Raw genomic sequence first — 20,787 nt, forward strand, 5'->3', positions numbered from 1 at the left:
TAGTGCTGAAACAGTAATTCAAATAATAGGGCTGGCAGTGTTATTAAAAGTCTACAGTCACATTTTACTGTGCCATAGCTCATACAGAAACAGGAGTGGTGGCAGTGTCCTTGTCACTCTTCAGTCTTCAGTCACATTGTTCCTGACACTCTCCAGTCTCAGTTATGATTATACTAATCCCTCTACCTCATGTACTAAAGCCTATGTTTAAGTGCATAGTGGTTTTAAGTCAGGGAAATAAAAAGGAAAAGAAATACTTGTACCTTTTCAAAGAAAAAAACACCTCTCTAATAAAGGTGAAAGTTTACTGTAGGAAAACATAAAATTGCCAACACTCCATTCTACCCAAAATATTTCCAAGCATACCAGCATCAGCTAGCTCCCTGCTCTCAGCTAGATCTCAGCACCTGCAATCTACACTGTCATCATATTCACCCTAATCAGTGTGTACATCATCCTCAAACAATACTAATTCATCCCCGCTGGAATCCACCATAACAGAAGTCTGTGTACTTTGATGTAATTGCCGGTAATGGCCTTCCTCGTGGAATTTGTAGTTCATTTTACGGAAGAACTGTAACGATTTTTGTTGTGCAGGCTCATCTGCATCACCACTGGGTTTCTTGGGAAAGCTAAGTTTTTTCCTAGCAGCAATTTCCAGAGAAACTGAAGGAGGAGATGTCATTGTGTCATGTACCACTTGAGCTGTCAGCTTGCTGACCAGGAGCTCATTGCATCTCTTGAGATCTGGGTCAGTTGGAAAGAAAGAAAAGACATAGCTCTTAAACCTAGGATCAAGCACAGTTGCCAAAATGTAATTATCCAATTTCAAGATGTTGAAGCAAATAAAGTACTTAATCTACAAGTCTAACATAATTAGCGGAATTGCTTTGTTTCATTTCCTTCATCAATTTCTCTTGCTGCTTTTCAAAAAGTCTAATTAGGGGAATCACTTGACTCAGTGAAGCTAACAGTGTCTGCATTCTTCAAAGGTGACTACTTTGAGTGGTTTCAGCACCTTGCACAACACGGAAACAGTCAATGGTTGTAAACTACTAGTAGTCTTCTACTTGGTCTGCTTCTGGGTTGAAGATCCACCCCCAGCAGCAGTGGGACTAATGCTCAAGGATTCTTCTGAGGAGTCCTGGATAGGGAAGGAGTCATTTCGATTTAGAAACTTGGATGCAGGACTAACTCCGATCACTATTGAGAATATTGATGAGGACGGTGTTGTGGGTGTAGATTGCAGGTGCTGGGATCTAGGTGAGAGAAGGGAGGTAGTTGATGTTGGCTGCGTGTTGTTATTTTTAGCATAAGTTTCTGATTTTCATGAAAGCTTTCCATGAACTCGCTTCAAATGGTGTCACATGGATGAGGTTCCAAGATGGTTAAGATCCCTACCTCTACTGACTGTGGCTTTACAATGCTACAAATGGTTAGACAACTGTTGTCAGGATTTGTGTAAAAATAATTCCACACATAAGAGGTGGATTTTTTGGTCTTATGCCCAGGCATGACAATGGCCTTGTTCTTATCACTGGCAAGAACTGCTTCCACTGGTGCAGGACTTGTCACAGTAGAGTTCATTAAAAAAGTATTAAAAAATCAAACTGCGAACTCTACTCTGTTTGAAGTTTGTATTAGCTACTAAGATCAAACCTATTTACTAAATCTATTTATATTACTATGTTTTTTAGTTGTCCTCCCTTTTCCAATAGGTGTTTCCTGGAAAAAGGTGACAGGTTAAGTAGTATTCTTGTAGTAAAATATTGTGTTACAATAGCTCTTTGTGTGTGAAAATCAAGATAGTTTAATATATATATATATATACATTTTTAGCATTTCCTGAAAGCAGTAGCTTAATTAGATACATTCTGTAAATGAATAAAAGTCAGGACCGGACATCTACTATATAACACATTGCACACAGATGACTTGGTGATGTAGATCAAATTATTTACAGGACAGTGAGAGTGATTGTAGTAACACGCGGGAGGTCGGCCTGGGCTCAGGAGGGCGAGGGAAGCAGCCTAGACGTACAGAGGGTGATGGGATAGTAGAACACGAGGACCCGTATATCCTGATGGGAAGGGGGAGACACAAATAGGGTGGTACCGCGTGGAGGTGATATCAGAGGCAGGGGAAATAGGTGGAGGCTGATGGGCTTGAATAAAGGACGGAGCCCTATGGGCACACTTTAAGCTTTGGAGGGTAGAGGCTAACCTGATAGGGTGTGGAAGATCGCTCTACAGGAGCAGCCCTGGAGAAGTCCTGGAGGTGGGAGTGGGACAAGGTAATCACTGCGGCAGTGAGGCGGTGGTCATTGGCAGAGCGGAGGGGCGGCAAGGAGTGTGGGTAGAGATTAATCAAAGTTAAAAAGCATAACAATAATCATGTTAAAATACATCTTGAATTCATGGTTATATTTATGGTAACTGACCAGAAGGGGCCGTGGGTTTCTCAGCTCATTGCAATCTAAACCAAAGCACATATCATCTTCTCAGTTAATTTAAACATCTTGACCAGTTACAAAGTTGATAATAGTGACTGTCATATGTTTGTTCCAGACACGTGTATGTATTTGGTATATTTTCCCTTATAAATCCATATAATTTACAGTGATTATTCATTATCACATATATTGTGTCCTTTTATCAATTTCTTGAGTTATATATTTGTTCTTCTGTGTTTCTGATAAGTGCTGTAAGGGAAGGACGGTTTATTTGTGGAGTCGCAGGTCACAGACCAGGGTGATTATATCATCTAATGAGCGTTGTTGGCAGAGCAGTAATATAAAGAGGACATTGTATCAGCAGAGTAAGAACCGTCTAGAAGACACATTGCGCTGCGTTATCAGGAGCGTTCACCTTTTTCATTTTATATTTTAACTTTTTATTGCTCGTCTGCATCAACTTTTCAAAGTAAAGATATTTATAGACACAGTTCCGCCTGTTCTTGTGGTTCCAGTACAAGTTATTGTCTTGTTGTCCTTCCCAGATATTGACGAGTGTAAAACCGATAATGGGGGCTGTTCTCATACCTGCAACAACACGGAAGGTGGATTCTCTTGTCTGTGCCCAGTTCACCAGGCCCTGCTCAGAGACCACAGGACCTGTGTCAGTGAGTACTGAGAGAAGACTAACAGGAGACATTATTTGGTTTAGGTTTATCATCATTTTAGAGATAAAAGTAAAAAAACAAATTGGGGATCATTTAAAAACAAAACCTCTCTGAACGCTGAGACCCCCATATAAGGTGCCCATGAGACCATCGTTGTTGACCATTCTCGTTCTGGCAGATATTACATCATGTGATCTGAAGAACGGCGGCTGTGATCACCTGTGCAGCGAGGGGCAGGAGGGCGGCATCGAGTGCCGCTGCCGGGCCGGTTGGACACTTGGCAGCAATGGTCGGACGTGTGACGGTAGGACGTGTCGTCTTCTATCTTATATCCAGAGTCTGCTATTGTGTCACTAATAAGAGACAGTAAACTGACATTTACCTACAATACTGTATCATTCCCACTGTTGCTCTAGGCAGGAGAAGTAGCACAACGCTTCCTTCCATCATTAGTGGGAGCCGGGTATTGGGAATTGTATATAAAGTCTTATCCCAGAAACGTCCAGGAAACAGCGCTCCGTTCTTTAAATATTTATTACATGAGTTTAAATTTATAACATCAGAAAGGCAGCTGAATAAAGATAAATATATTTATCTATAAATAATGATGTAAAGTGATGTGCCCGGCTGGTGTATGGCAGAATGCCCCACGGACGTGTCGTGCCACTCAGGCACCATGAACAGGTGACGCACACGACCATGGACACATCGTTTTATAGCATTATTCAAAGATTTAAAGACATTTGTCCCAGAAGGACCCAAAAATGGGAACATATTATAGTGTGTTTCATAAAACTGTTATATTTGCAATTTTGTGCAAACATATCTTGTAGTCACCCACTAGATGAGAACCTTATCTAGATGTATCACCCTGAATTCATTCTTCTTAGGTGTAATGGATCAGTCTCAGTTTGGACCCAGAGAAGAAAAAAAAGGAAATTGTTCTGTTTGTGAGGATCAGAAATGTCACATGTTCTATTACACGTCTTCTATCACACATGTTCTGTTACACATGTTCTGTTACACATGTTCTATTACACGTCTTTGATCACACATGTTCTATCACACATGTTCTGTTAAACATGTTCTATTACACGTCTTTGATCACACATGTTCTATCACACATGTTCTGTTACACATGTTCTATTACACATCTTCGATCACACATGTTCTAATACACATGTTCTGTTACACATGTTCTATTACACGTCTTCGATCACACATGTTCTATTACACATGTTCTATTACACGTCTTCGATCACACATGTTCTATCACACATGTTCTATCACACATGTGTTATTACACATGTTCTATTACACGTCTTCTGTCACACATGTGCTATTACACATGTTCTATTATACATCCTCTATCACACGTCTTCTATCACACATGTTCTATCACATGTCTTCTATCAGACATGTTCTATCACACATGTGTTATTAGATATGTTCTACTACACATTTTCCAATACACGTCTTCTATCACACATGTTCTATTACACGTGTTCTATCACACATGTTCTATTACACGTGTTCTATCACATGTGTTCTCACTCCCTTAGTCACTAATGGAGCAAATGTAAATTCCTATACAATAACTATTTTCATATTTTCTTTTTATCTTTGGGACCAAACTGAGACTAGTCCCTTACAGCCAAAATAGGCGACATATACGTGGCTTATAAAATCACAACTATGTAATTTGTTGCACTATATACTATATTATTTTCTTTGCTGGGGTCATTCTGTGCCGAATCCCAGAGTTCACCAACCGGAGATGTCGTTGTGGCGTTCATCACATCCTAATCCGTGACCCTTTGGTCCTCACATTACTTATCACATCTTTAATGTTCCACTAATTATTGTCTAAGTGTTACTCTTACCAATAGGCTCTTGTCCACCAATTATAAGTCTGAATTCTCCAACCAATACAATGATGCTTCTTCATGTCGCCCCAACATCGGGAGGTGACAGACAATTCAACTCCATATATATATATATATCCCTCCAACTAGTTCTGTACTTTCTACCTACTGCCTGTGGGCCTGTTGTCCTTTATCATTTCTCCCCCACCGTACCCACATGGGGTCTACAGCATTGTACAGCAGCATCACCTGGTGACCTGTAACCATCCTGCCCTCTGTCTGTCCCCAGATGTTGATGAATGCGCGGACTTCACCCGCGGAGGATGTGAGCAGCTCTGTGATAACTATCCAGGAACATATAACTGCAGCTGCCACCGAGGCTTCATCGTGCGCTCCGACGACCACAGCAAGTGTCAAGGTGAGCGGAGAAGACTTCAGCCCCGGGTGGGGGGTGAGACTCAGCTTACCTGCCTATTAGGTACATTTTTAAGGAAAAAAAATGCAGGTAGCCCAGTGACCCAGCCCAAGGTGGCCCACTATGGGACCGGCCCGAGGAGCAGGTGCCCCCCTGCCCAACCCAGTGACCCAGCCCAAGGTGGCCCACTATGGGACCGGCCCGAGGAGCAGGCGCCCCCCTGCCCAGCCCAGTGACCCAGCCCAAGGTGGCCCACTATGGGACCGGCCCGAGGAGCAGGCGCCCCCCTGCCCAGCCCAGTGACCCAGCCCAAGGTGGCCCACTATGGGACCGGCACGGGGGGCAGGCGCCCCCCTGCCCAGCCCAGTGACCCAGCCCAAGGTGGCCCACTTTGGGACCGGCACGGGGGCAGGCGCCCCCCTGCCCAGCCCAGTGACCCAGCCCAAGGTGGCCCACTATGGGACCGGCCCGAGGAGCAGGCGCCCCCCTGCCCAGCTCAGTGACCCAGCCCAAGGTGGCCCACTATGGGACCGGCCCGAGGAGCAGGCGCCCCCCTGCCCAGCCCAGTGACCCAGCCCAAGGTGGCCCACTATGGGACCGGCCCGAGGAGCAGGCGCCCCCCTGCCCAACCCAGTGACCCAGCCCAAGGTGGCCCACTATGGGACCGGCCCGAGGAGCAGGCGCCCCCCTGCCCAGCCCAGTGACCCAGCCCAAGGTGGCCCACTATGGGACCGGCACGGGGGGCAGGCGCCCCCCTGCCCAACCCAGTGACCCAGCCCAAGGTGGCCCACTATGGGACTGGCCCGAGGAGCAGGCGCCCCCCTGCCCAGCCCAGTGACCCAGCCCAAGGTGGCCCACTATGGGACCGGCACAGGGGGCAGGTGCCCCCCTGCCCAGCCCAGTGACCCAGCCCAAGGTGGCCCACTATGGGACCGGCCCGAGGAGCAGGCGCCCCCCTGCCCAGCTCAGTGACCCAGCCCAAGGTGGCCCACTATGGGACCGGCCCGAGGAGCAGGCGCCCCCCTGCCCAGCCCAGTGACCCAGCCCAAGGTGGCCCACTATGGGACCGGCCCGAGGAGCAGGCGCCCCCCTGCCCAACCCAGTGACCCAGCCCAAGGTGGCCCACTATGGGACCGGCCCGAGGAGCAGGCGCCCCCCTGCCCAGCCCAGTGACCCAGCCCAAGGTGGCCCACTATGGGACCGGCACGGGGGGCAGGCGCCCCCCTGCCCAACCCAGTGACCCAGCCCAAGGTGGCCCACTATGGGACTGGCCCGAGGAGCAGGCGCCCCCCTGCCCAGCCCAGTGACCCAGCCCAAGGTGGCCCACTATGGGACCGGCACAGGGGGCAGGTGCCCCCCTGCCCAGCCCAGTGACCCAGCCCAAGGTGGCCCACTATGGGACTGGCCCGAGGAGCAGGCGCCCCCCTGCCCAGCCCAAGGTGGCCCACTATGGGACCGGCCCGAGGAGCAGGCGCCCCCCTGCCCAGCCCAGTGACCCAGCCCAAGGTGGCCCACTATGGGACCGGCCCGAGGAGCAGGCGCCCCCCTGCCCAGCCCAGTGACCCAGCCCAAGGTGGCCCACTATGGGACCGGCACGGGGGGCAGGCGTCCCCCTGCCCAGCCCAGTGACCCAGCCCAAGGTGGCCCACTATGGGACCGGCACGGGGGGCAGGCGCCCCCCTGCCCAGCCCAGTGACCCAGCCCAAGGTGGCCCACTATGGGACCGGCACAGGGGGCAGGCGCCCCCCTGCCCAGCCCAGTTACTTGGAGATGGATGAAGAATGTGTATTATGTGTTTATGATTAATGTGGCCACCCAGATATAAATAAGAGTGTTTCAATACATTAACTGTTAGGATCTGGGTTGGTATATATATATATATAGGTTCTCATTTACATTCACACCGATTGCAATTGAGGTTTGCCGTTCTCTGCATTAAATTATCACTGTCTGGTCCACTCACCCACGTGAACATGGTCAAACCTGTTTCACTTTCCCAAATGTAGTCAATTTTTTTTAATCAATCCAAAATTTGTGAAATTCCACCACATTGACTAATTTTTCAATTTTTTTTTAACCAATTGGATGAACAGATTACCAGAAGGATTCCCAGCCGCCCGGACGTTTCTACTGATGTCCATGAAGAGTTTTGTTTTATGATTTCTAAATGAACCAAACAAATTAAAAATCTGGAGGTAAATTTACTAAATTGAAGAAGTGGAGATGTTGCCTATAGCAACCAATCAGATTCTAGCTATCATTTATTTAGTACATTCTACAAATGACCGCTAGAATCTGATTGGTTGCTGTAGGGAACACTTTATCAAACCTGCAGTTTAGTAAATATACCCCAGATTATAAATATAGCTTTTATTACATTTAATAATATATTTTTTAGAGCTTTTATTGATTTTTAGTTTTTATTTTTGTTAAATTGTAGCAATAACTTAGAGCCACAATTGTGATTCTTATGCTTAATAATCATCTCAGTAATTTTTCTACTGTTGGATATAAACTCTCCTGACTATCATCATCTCCTAGTATATTATATATGTGTGTGTACAATACAGCTGGGTATATACCGTATATATCTATATATAAATATCCTCCTTGCAGTATTGGTGACTGCTGTGAATTTTCAACAGTAAATACAGAGCAAGAATAGTTATTTAGACAATATTGTTTCCTCCTTCAATATATCCCCCCCCCCTAGTTTTTACCTCCTATTGCTTCTTTTTTCCCTAATGTATCTAAATAATATTTTGTCTTTAGCTCTAGCGCTCTATACTCTGTCCTCCTCTGATTGGGTCGCTCTATATTTCTCCTATGCAGTTTCCTTGGCACATATAACAGCTGTCAGTTTGTTAGAGAATCAAGTTTGCTGTCTCTACTCTTCCCTTTTTCTAACATATCTGTCACAAAGTTCTGTTGTGTCTCATAATGCATTTTTTAGTTTATTTAATGCTCTGTCCATGATCTGCCCATAACATGGCCAGAACCGCCCATAACGAGGCTAGAACCGCCCATAACAGGGCCAGAACCACCCATAATGAGGCCAGAACAGCCCATAGCAAGGGCAGGACCGCCCATAGCAAGGCCAAAACCGCCCATAACAAGGCTAGAACCGCCCATAACAAGGCCAGGACCACCTATAACAAGGCTAGAACCGCCCATAACAAGGCTAGAACCGCCCATACCATCACCATTTGTCATCAAGACCATGTTCCTGTCCTGTAGGCCACACCCCGTTTGGCTTCCAAAACTGGAGTCCAAAACTGGTCTCTCAAATATCAGCTCTATTGGGAGACGTGAGTGACAGGCTTGCAGATTTTCTCTGCAGAAATGCCCTGTGTGGATTGGTGGATTCATACTCGGAGGCGGAATATTTGGTGTCACAGTAGCTCCACTAACTGTAATCTCAGCTTTACAACCGTATCACCAACCATTAAGACAATATCCTAAATATGACAAAAGGAAAAGCTTCAGCTGCTGCAATATAGTAGTAACTATTAACTATTATTATCATTTATTTATAAGGCACCACTGCAGTGCTGTATTGTAACCTTTACTGTATCCCAAAGCTGTTGAGAAAAGTCATTAACACTAAATAATATTTTGCATCCATATTTCCCATATTGTTGTATCTGCAGAGTATCTTGTTCGTCCTCTTATTATCACACAACAGATGTATTTATGTTTTCCACAAACCCACACGTTTCTCTATTTACAGATGTTTGTCCTTTTTTATTTTTCTCTAGCCGTTTGTAACCCACCGTGCCTAAACTACGGAGTCTGTGTGGCCCCTGACACATGTAACTGCCCTGCAGGGTATCCGGGGCCCGGCTGTTCAGGTAATCACATTCGCTATATTTGTAGGTTCACGCAGATAAAAAGGAGTAGGGGTCATTGACAAAGTTGAAACGAACGCTGCTACGTCTTCTTGTGTGGATTTAGTCTGCCAGCATGGCTAAGCACGTGGCTTTACACGTCAAGATGGTGGCGACTGTGGGATGAAACATTTGCCCCCTCATAGTACAAAGTACATTGGGGAGATCCCTGATGAAAGTGGGGTAACTACAGTAAAGTGGCTGATGCAAAAAATCTACACAAGATATTTAAATTCGCTTCAAGGGGTGTTGATTTCTCAGTTAGAGCCTCCAGACAAGAGCTTCACCTTCACATGTAGATTATTGTGTCCGTGGAGCATTGGGCGGAATTACTGCATGTTGTTATCCTATTGGTCGGATGTCTCCCCAGTGAGAGGGTCCAGTGTGATTAGTTCTGTTATCTGCGCTGGGACCAGTGAGTAATGTGGTGGGAATTAGCTCCTGGGATCCGGTCATAGTGGTGGAATGGAAGAAGATGAGTGATGAGTACAGTGATACATGAAAAGTTGGGGAGAAAACACAAGAGAAGGAGAAAGTGTATCATGATCTGAACCAGGATAACACTGAGATAGAATAAAATAATATATATGGTTTTAGATGGCGTGATAATGATATGGTGCAGTGTGTATCACTGGGAGAGGTCTAATATAGTGACATAGGGGTCTCATATAGTGACATAGAGGTCTCATATAGAGACATAGGGATCCGTCATATAGAGACATAGGGGTCCGTCATACAGTGACATAGGGGTCCGTCATATAGTGACATAGGGGTCCGTCATACAGTGACATAGAGGTCCGTCATACAGTGACATAGGGGTCCGTCATACAGTGACATAGAGGTCCGTCATACAGTGACATAGGGGTCCGTCATACAGTGACATAGAGGTCCGTCATATAGTGACATAGGGGTCTGTCATACAGTGACATAGGGGTCTCATATAGTGACATAGGGGTCCGTCATATAGTGACATAGGGGTCCGTCATATAGTGACATAGGGGTCCGTCATACAGTGACATAGAGGTCCGTCATATAGAGACATAGGGGTCCGTCATACAGTGACATAGAGGTCCGTCATATAGTGACATAGGGGTCCGTCATATAGTGACATAGAGGTCCGTCATATAGTGACATAGGGGTCCGTCATATAGTGACATAGGGGTCTCATACAGTGACATAGGGGTCTGTCATACAGGGGTCCGGGCAGGAGTGTAGTGCTGGGGTGAGGTGCAGATAAATTACAGACAATATCCTCTGTGCTTCAGTTTTTTTTTCCCAGTTTGTAGATGACACTTCCAGTCCATGAAATACAGAATAAATAATAATTATATATGGACCATAGTAGGCTGCCTCTGTTCCAACAGACAGTCTCCCACCTCTATCATTATGTACAGTGATAACAGTATTCCTCAGTAAGAGTTAGGAGGAAGCCAAAAACAAAGGTTCAAATTTGCTCGTGAACAAACCATGTTGTGAGACAAGAGGAGCAGATGCAGCTATTTCTGTATCCTGCATGTAGGGATAATACCGGCGGCTTCTGCATGTCGCCCACATACTGGGCAGCTTCATATGTACCCTGCTAGGACAGGCCCCCTCCCCGCTCTAAATGCCTCCACGCGTTTTACATGTGCCCCCTGCGGTGCACTATGGTTTTGCCCAGGTGATTATTTCCCCTGTCTTTGCCTTGTCCCTACCTCTAAGTGAGGCTCTGTGCGGTTATGTCCAAGGGGGTCACACCAGAGAGCTGACGCTTTGTCTCTCTTCTCAGCCATGTGCTCTCCGCCGTGTGCTCACGGAGGCACCTGCATGAGACACAACCTGTGTGCGTGTCCCAGCGGATGGACGGGACCCGGCTGCCAGACAGGTACCATGAGCTGTGTTATATCTATGTACATCAGGGGTGTATGACCTGGTCCCAGGGCCGCAGTGGGGGATAGTTCTCATTCAACAGGATCCCAAGAAAACTTCATGAGCTTAAACATGTAGAATACAGAGAATTAGTGCAGGAAGAGAGGAACCTCTATGCAGTTATACCGTATCTCTGTGGCTGCAGTCACATAGAAGGAGCTATCCCCTCTCCTGTAACACATTCACCTCTCCCCCTGTAGCCTCACATCCCCTGCACAGTAATTACCTGTCATCCGTGGCAGCCAGACTTAGGACTGGGGTAATTCTTTATCGCCCCCTATCGCTGTCATAAAAGAAAATAATGACTTGTCACCCCAATTTACCAAAAAACTTTCTAATAGTAATAAAAGAAAGTGAGAAAATAGATAATTAATATTGAATAAAATAAAACATTATTGTAAAACTTACCGTAAATGTAATTTCATCTGTAAATCTAAATCCATCAAACTTTGTTTAGACATTTGTGGATGACAGAAACCTATTCTGCTAATTGTTAGACCGTCAGTAACATCCTTATTCAGTGTGAGTATAATCCATTAATAATATTATACTACAGTACAGTTGGTATTTAGGATATTTTGCACAGCAGCGCGTTCTGGTGCCATCGCTATATTGTAGATTGTATAGATGTGTTTGCCCTGTTTCACCACCTTGCAGTCCGCTAGATGTTATGCACATCCTGATCCTTAGTAGGAGGTAATGTAAGTGCTCAGAGGTAGAGAGGGAGGTATCATGTATCATTGCTCAATGCTTTCTATGAACTGGTTTCTTAGTTAACTACCTGATATTGTCAAAGATAAATTATCAATAAACACATAAGTGTTCCGTTTAGAATCTGAAGATACTGTTACTATTTGTATTGTGTTGTGTAACAACGTTTCTGCTTTAAGAAGTGTTTCTCCTGTACCAGGTATAACGTCTCTGTGTGTTACACAGAATATTGTGTAATAATGCTCATTCTCCCCACAGCGGTGTGCGAGTTGCCGTGTGCTAATGGTGGTCGTTGTGTAGCCCCCGACACCTGCCAGTGCCCGTCCGGATACAGCGGGGAACAATGTCTGATACGTAAGAGACTCAGGGCGTGTATGGGGTAACGTAACCTCCTAATGTACAAGGGATGAGACTGCTGGCTGAATGCTATTATAATGGTTAACATATAATCTACAATGAGACTTATATAAATACATATGATGAAAACAAATGTGATTAAACGCTAGGCAACAATATATGTCGATATTACCCCATTCAGTGTTTTCCAATAGACGATTCTCCTGCTCTTACATGTAAAACCCAGGACAGGAAGGAACAATTTTCAGGTTGGGGTTTTGGTTTGATTTCAGTAATTCTTTTGAATACTTCGTACTAAGATATCTTACACTAAGCTGCGGTCGCTCCTATTGCTTTATTAGTGTTATAGGGAGAGATTTAGAGATGAACATAAAAGTTGCCCATTTATAGAGCACCAATCAGAAGTTTGGACACAGATATTCATAGAACAGTTTTTAATTATTTTTACTATTTTCCACATTTTAGAATAATACAGTCATGGCCAAAAGGTTTGAGAATGACACAAATATTATTTCACACTGCTGCCTCAGTTTTTATGATGGCAATTTACATATACTCGAGAATGTCATAAAGGAGGATCAGATAAATTGCAATTAATTTCAAAGTCCGTCTTTGCCATGACCAGGCCCGGCGCTCCCATTAGGCAAGGTTAGGCACTTGCCTAGGGCGCCGGCGACCGCTGACCATACCTGTTACGGCCACCGCACAGCATTCAGATGCACGGGGGAGGGGGGAAGAGGCTATTGCTCACCACCGCCGCCTCTCTGCTCCGTCTCCTCCCCTCCACTCACTAGTGTCAGTGAGTGGAGGGGAGGAGACGGAGGAGAGAGGCGGCGGTGGTGAGATAAGGAAAGACGGGGTGAGGGGTGAGGAGGGAGGAGGGAGGAGGGTGCCAATTTTTTCAAAATGCCTAGGGCGCCATGGACCCTAGCACCGGCCCTGGCCATGACAAAAACAACATTTCCACTGCATTCAGCCCTGCCACAAAACATGACATCAGGTCAGTGATTCTCTCGTTAACACAGGTGAGAGTGTTGATGAGGACAAAGCTGGAGATCACTCTGTCATGCTGATTGAGTTAAAATAACAGACTGGAAGCTTTAAAAGGAGGGTGGTGCTTGAAATCATTGTTCTCTCTCTGTTAACCATGGTTATCTGCAAGTAAACACGTGCAGTCATCATTGCTTTGCACAAAAATTGCTTCACAGGCAAGGATATAGCTGCTAGTAGGATTGCACCTAAATCAACCATTTATCGGATCATCAAGAACTTCAAGGAGAGAGGTTCAATAGTTGTGAAGAAGGCTTCAGGGCGCCAAAGAACTTCCAGCAAGCGCCAGGACCGTCTCCTAAAGTTGATTCAGCTGTGGGATCGGGGCACCACCAGTGCAGAGCTTGCTCAGAAATGGCAGCAGGCAGGAGTGAGAGCATCTGCTTGCACAGTGAGGCGAAGATTTTTTGAGGATGGCCTGGTGTCAAGAAGGCCAGCAGAGAAGCCACTTCTCTCCAGGTAAAACATCAGGGACAGACTGATATTCTGCAAAAGGTACAGGGATTGGACTGCTGAGGACTGGAGTAAAGTCATTTTCTCTGTTGAATCCCCTTTCAGATTGTTTGGGGCATCTGGATAAACACTTGTCCGGAGAAGGAAAGGTGAGTGCTACCATCAGTCCTGTGTCATAACAACAGTAAAGCATCCTGAGACCATTAATGTTTGGGGTTGCTTCTCAGCCAAGGGATTGGGCTCACTCACAATTTTGCCTAAGAACACAGCCATGAATAAAGAATGGTACCAAAACATCCTCCAAGAGCAACTTCTCCCAACCATCCAAGAACAGTTTGGTGATGAACAATGCCTTTTCCAGCATGATGGAGCACCTTGTCATAAGGCAAAAGTGATAACTAAGTGGCTCTGGAATCAAAACATCAAAATTTTGGGTCCATGGCCAGGAAACTCCCCAAACCTTAATCCCATTGACAACTTGTGGTGAATCCTCAAGAGGCAAGGGGGCAAATAAAAACCCACAAATTCTCACAAACTCCAAGCATTGATTAGGCAAGAATGGGCGGCCAACAGTCAGTATGTGGCCTAGAAGTTGATTGACAGCATGCCAGGGAGAATTACAGAGATCTTCAAAAAGAAGCGTCAACACTGCAAATATTGACTCTTTGCATAAACTTAATGTAACTGTCAATAAAAGCCTTTGATACTTATGAAATGCTGGTAATTGTACTTCAGTATACCATAGCAACATCTGACAAAAAGGTCTAAAAACACTGAACCAACAAACTTTGTGAAAACCAATACTTGTGTCATTCTCAAAACTTTTGGCCATGACTTTAGTCACCAAAACTATGAACTAACACACATGGAATTGTGCAGTGACCAAAGAAAATGTTAAACAAATCAAAACTATCTTATATGTAAGATTCTTTGCCATGTTAATATCTCTGTGTTCTCTCCCCCAACTTGGAAGCTCTTCCAACAGGATTTTCCATTTACGCTGACCACATGTTGGCTGCATTTCCTTCACTCTCCGGTCCAACTCATCCCAAACCATCGCTGTTGGGGTAAGGTCAGGTGACTGCGGAGGCCAGGTCATGTGATCCAGGACTCTGTCATCCTCCTTCGATGTCACATACTTCTTAGACAGCACGGAGCTGTGTCTTGGGTCATCGTCCTGCTGGAATAAAAATGATGGCCCAACTAAGATGGGACGGCATGTCGATGCAGAGGTAGCCGTGCTGTTTAAGCATTCTCACACCGTCACACCTCCTCACCATGTTTGCGGTGGGAACCACACATCTGGACTCTGTCCGCTCACCATCTCTGCGTCTTGTGAAGATACAGCGGTTGGAACCAGAAATCTCAAATTTAGACTCACCAGAGCAAAGGACAGATTTCCACTAGTCTGCTGTCCACTGGCCCTGGTTCCTTGGCCCAGTCTCTTCTTATGTCTCTCCTTTGGTGGTTTCTTAGCAATAATTCTACCATGAAGGCTGATTCATGGATTGTCCTCTGAACAGTTGATGTTGAGATGTGTCTGCTGCTTGAACTCAATGAAGCATTCATATGGTCTCTTATCTGAGGTGCTGTTAATAGGCGACTTCTGAGGTTGATTAGTCTAATATCCTGTGCAGCACAAGTAACTCGTGGTCTTTCCTGTGGTGACCGACATGAGAGCCGCTGTCATCATAGTTTCTGCACTTGAAAAAAAACATTCAAATTTGTAGCAAGTTTCCGGGTTGACTGATCTTCGTTTCTTAAAGTATTTACGGACTGTTGTTTATCGTTGCTAATTTGTGCTGTTCTTACCATATTATGGACTACTACAACCAGGAGAGATCGCCTTCTGCCAATTAGGGCTATCGGCTATGTAAGACCCTCCCTATCTTGTCATAACGCAATCCATTGGCACTTGGCATTACCGAGAAAAGCAATTACACAAATTTCACAGGCACAAGTTTACTATGCTTGTCTTTATAATGATTTATTAATTGTGGTTCAACATTATCCACCTCTAAACTTTACTGAAGTTCTACATGAAAACTACTTGCTGGGGATGCATTTAAAAATATATATATATTTTTTTTTCATTAATACTTTTGCTTTGAAAAGAAATTCATACATAGGCATCGGATGTACTGTTTGTACTTGTCTAAGAAACTAATTTTAGGTATTTCAGTATTAGCCTTTAGATCATAAACCTTTATGATGACGAGTAATCTTCTTTCAGTCGGGTATGTTCAAACATTTGACTGGTGCTGTGTATGTGCAAATATAAACGTCTGCGCACTAACATTTCCACATCCTTATTACAAACACCTTAAATTATGTACAATATATGTGAAACATTTACTCAGATGTGGAGCAAGTCTGTGGCAATCGCCATCATCAACTCCAAACTGCTCCCGTCTCGTGTACTCGCAGAATTATGTTTGTTAAGAACAAATTTCAGATATAATTGTAACCAAATATAAGAGGCATCACAAGGGGTTGGGTTTGACTTGTATCTGCACACCTCTACTGTACTTGTGGCTTCTTTTCTTGCCCTTGTAAAAATGTAAAAAAGGCACAATGTAAAAATCCGTTCCCCCCCCCCCCCGGCACAATGTAACAAAATCTGCGCCCCCCCCCCCCCGTCTTTCCTTACCTTGGCGCTGCTCCTCTCTGCCGGGTCCCGTCCCTCGCTGACACTGTCGGGCCGTGATGATGATGTCATGCCCGTCAGTGAGTGGAGGGGAGGAGACAGAGCGCCCCATCAGCTGTTGGAGGGGAGGGCGGCGGTGATGATCCATAGCCCCTCCCTCTCCCCTTGGATCAATCTTAAGCTGTGCGGCGGCCGTTTAAGGTATACTCAGCGGTCGCCGCACAGTTTAAAACTATAATAGTCATTGTTTTTTAATTTTGAGGCGCCCTGCAGAGCCCGGCGCCCTAGGCAACTGCCTAACCTTGCCTAATGAGAGCGCCGGGCCTGGCAAGGGGCCACGAGTGTGAGACATGTGCAGTGTAAAATACTGGCGCAACTTATACACATGTGCGCTGTGATGAGATGCATATCTCCACGGCACGGATACACATGCACCCAGCTCTGAAACACCTCTGTAGTGTGATGCCTTTTACTAATATCCTGATTTTCTTCCACCAGCACTCTGTCACCCACCCTGCCAGAATGGAGGAAAATGTATTGACGTCAACAAGTGTGTGTGTCCCAGTGGGTGGCTCGGTGCACGCTGCCAGATAGGTAAGGAATCATGGCTCAGTAATAGATTAATCTTGGCTCGGTGCATGTAGATATAGGATATAATGTTACATAGGTAAGAAATCCTGCGATACAGTTATGGCTCAGAAAAGTCTGGAATCATCTGTCTGGTCCATCATTTTATACAATGCTCTGGAGTATGTCGCCGCCATATACTGAGAATAATTACATTGGTCCCTGTGTGGTGCCAGGTAAGTAGAACATGATTCAGTGACAGCTGGATGCTGAACTGACCAGGAATTTCTCATTGCACATTTTTCTTTCAGAGCCTATTCGCTGTGAGAAGCCGTGCCAGAACGGGGGCACATGTACAGGGTACAACCTCTGCCGCTGCCCCGGTGGGTACCTGGGGCCGCAATGTGAGACAGGTGAGAGCACGACACTGTCACATCCTGCACAACCTAGTCCATAGTTACAGCAGCCACTTCCAACGAGGACGCAGTAACCCTGCAGGTGTCTGGTTAGAGGCATAGGGCGGTAAACAGGCCTACTGGGGCACCTATGGCTCAGCTTCTAGCGTTTCTTCCATCTGGGAATGTGTTGCGACCTCTGACTTTTGGAGCAGTAAATACACTCTGCTGATTATAATATTAATTCCTGACATCGGAGCCAGTTTAGGGGTTGGGTGAGAAGGTTTCTCAGACTTACAGCTGTACCCGGTCTACAGAGAGGCCGCCGGGTCAGGCAGGGTGTATGTAACACCAGTTCCTTTGTGGTATTAGATTCCCTCAACATCATAGATTATTTCTAAGGAGCCACAATCCGCAGCGCCGCATAATCATGAGAATATAAACAGAACAAAATACAGATAAGAAGGGCCAAGAAAAACTTTAGAATCAGTAACAATCTATAGGATCAGAAACTACATAAGAAAACACAACGAGAACAAAGGAAACCTTACTAGGCGGATAAGAAGACTGGAGGTAGAGAGGACCAAGCTCATAGGAGCTGACAGTCAAGAGGGGCCAGGAAGCAGCTGGAACTCCAATCTTTATTATTATTATTATTATTATTATTATTATTATTGTTATTATTATCCAGTATTTATAAAGCCAACATCTCACACAACACTTGTACAGCTTGTTGTTGGTCCACAAACATTAGAAATGTAGAGGAAGCCATCACAGATGGGTGGAATAGGTCAGAGGTGACAACGGCCTCGATGGTCCCTATAGTAAAACTTGGGGAAGGTCCACACTCTGCTCTTAAAAGCATTTGCAGAGCCAGTGTATGAGCAGTACATGTCCCTACACATGCTGAGATGGGCAGATCGGGGCCTCGGCAGGGTCCTCCGGGATCGTTGGTCCCTCTCATCTCCGGCCCCTCAGCAGCTGCACCTGTGGCAGGGGCTATAAAGTTGCCACTGAAAGAGGTCCTGCTCATTACTGCTTAATATCTAAAGGGCAAAACAGTGAACAAGAGAGAAATAAGGTGCGGACAGAGAGGTGGAGAGTGTGAGGAGTAGAGATAAACGTACCTACATGTAGAACTGGGGGGGCAGTCTAATGAGGGAGGGAGGTCCAGGGTAAAGCGTCCTGTAGATGAGCGCGTGAGGAGATAACACGGGGCGGGGAGACGCAGGTCTTAGCACAAGTGATGTTTGGGTGATTACATAGAGATGTAATAAAAGATTACACTACTAGCTCCATAACTGTCATATATTTAGTACTTTGTATATAACCCATCCACTGTTCTGTTCTCTTCCAGCTGTGACTGAGCCCTGTCTGCCCCCCTGCAAGCACGGTGCCGTCTGTAAACCATTCAATAAGTGTGAATGTGCGGCTGGCACCGCCGGACACCGATGTGAGAGGCTGTAAGTGACAGTGGGACAAGAGACAGTGGGATGTTATGGGTGTTATGGGTGAATGTGTAATAATAACAGGGATCAGCCGCATGTTAATGATGTACCTGTAGGAAGTAATATAGTGGGGAGGGGACTGGGGCATTCACAGACCAGATAAATATATAAATATATTCACAGTGCAGGGCCTGGTGCAGACAGTGATGATATCATGAGAGCCAATATGGAGTTACTATAGTGTGTTGGATCAACGTCAATATGCAATATAGGTACCGGGGGCCCTTTCCATTGGGTCTCTTCAAACAGGATAATATAGGTGATAGGTTGGCTCGGTCTCTCTCCGTCATTAACCTGTACCTGGCTGGAGGGGAGGACAATACCTGACTCTACTCAACCCATCAGCGCTGAAGACAGGTCCTATGAGTGAAGCTTTCTCCAGCTTTACCTCCAAGACTCCTGGCATCAGGCGCACACTACTCGCTGCTCTAAACCCTGCGCCAGGTACCTCCGAGTAGACCCAATCACCAGCCCCACTGCCACCAATGAGTGTGAGGGCATCTCGGACCTTCCAATGGCTGTAGGCAATAAGGACACAATTTGGGTCTCCCCTGCCAATAAATAATTCCTATTTCTTTGTGGCTGGTACAGAAACACTCAGTGTAAATACATATCTATAAATGTAGAATTCTACTTACAAAAATAAAACATCTGTTATCCAAATGGTGTAATTGACGTATGGGAGCCGATAAATACTGGACTTACTGTAATGTCGTCTGTTTTTAGGACCTGCCCAATTGTCACAACAAAACTGAGCACAGCACGCGCCATACGCCAGGGCGTGAGGGAGAGTTACGTGGAGCGCTGCGGCCCTCTGGGAGTCCAGCTCTGCACCAAATACCGGTAAGTGTGGGTGACGCGCAGGGTGCGCCTACAGATGGCTGCCATGTTGGTGCAGAGAGTCCATGGATATTATACAGGTCTGAATAAACGTATAGCCTGAGGGAATATATAGCGGACCTGTCATGCTGTTTTGAAAAATATTAAAAGCACATTAGCAGAACAGCCAGATTGTGATATTCATTTTTTTTTTTTTAATATATATTCATAATTGTTTTTTCAACAATAATAAGTTTGGGGGGGGGGGGGGGTACAAAAGAGAAAGGAGGGGGGAGAGGGAGAAGGAATACAATCTCAGTTGAACAATAAGTACATTTGGCTGTTATAGTAAGTTACATTTTATTACATCAATAATCACTAAGCAAGAAAACACTGAATATATGTAGAAAAGTTCAGTCAGAGGGACAGGGGCTCGGAGGGGTAGGCCGGGGAACTGTTAGTATAGGTAGGAAAAGGGGGATGACTTGAGTGTTTACGGGAAGAAGGCACAAGGTACAGAGGCTCCACAGCTGCACCAAGACGAGTTGGAAATCAAGGGGTAATATGGCACTGAGTACCCACGGAAAAACAAGTCGGATGAAGTTTCTTGTATTCATGTAGATCTCTTGGCATCTCCCTCATATGACCAGCTACGAGACCAGCACTCCTGGCTCCGGGATTTCTTCCCCCCAGTGAAGCTCTGCAGTTCTTTGGGTGGTGGGTCGCACTTAAAAACATGAGATTAGAAGGTGTCTGGAGATGAACCTACTCAGGATAAAGGTATCCAGTACAGAAGGGAGATGAGGGGTCCGCTGGATAATTTCACTATTGTAGAAGTGACGGAGTTGCAGGTTTGGTCAAATACATTTGTAGGTCGCTCAGAGTGTTCATGGAGCTCAGAGAACTCAGGGAGGACGTTCAGGAACAATTTGATGTTATTTGTTGTCCTGCGCGTTATCGTTGGCATCTAGACCCAGAAAGACATCCGGTTACTGTAATAAGGTTCTTCTCTTGATACATATGGTGAAATAACCTCTGGCAGATTACCAGGAAGCATACTGTGACGGGATTGGCTTGCCAGTAGG

At 45.6% G+C, this 20,787-nt stretch overlaps 1 protein-coding gene across 1 annotated transcript in view; it reads left to right on the top strand.

The window, feature by feature from the left end:
• LOC142158011 (uncharacterized) overlaps positions 1-20,787 on the top strand; it is a 43,850-nt gene that overhangs the window by 20,824 nt on the left and 2,239 nt on the right. The window contains exons 11-20 of the mRNA XM_075211578.1: positions 2,998-3,120; positions 3,299-3,424; positions 5,275-5,403; positions 9,159-9,251; positions 11,056-11,151; positions 12,165-12,260; positions 16,912-17,007; positions 17,292-17,393; positions 18,733-18,838; positions 19,610-19,726. Of these exons, the coding sequence (XP_075067679.1) occupies positions 2,998-3,120; positions 3,299-3,424; positions 5,275-5,403; positions 9,159-9,251; positions 11,056-11,151; positions 12,165-12,260; positions 16,912-17,007; positions 17,292-17,393; positions 18,733-18,838; positions 19,610-19,726 (1,084 nt within the window). The remainder of the gene's footprint in view (positions 1-2,997; positions 3,121-3,298; positions 3,425-5,274; positions 5,404-9,158; positions 9,252-11,055; positions 11,152-12,164; positions 12,261-16,911; positions 17,008-17,291; positions 17,394-18,732; positions 18,839-19,609; positions 19,727-20,787) is intronic.

The sequence above is a fragment of the Mixophyes fleayi genome, chromosome 5 (assembly GCF_038048845.1).
Source record: "Mixophyes fleayi isolate aMixFle1 chromosome 5, aMixFle1.hap1, whole genome shotgun sequence".
NCBI lineage: Eukaryota > Metazoa > Chordata > Amphibia > Anura > Limnodynastidae > Mixophyes > Mixophyes fleayi.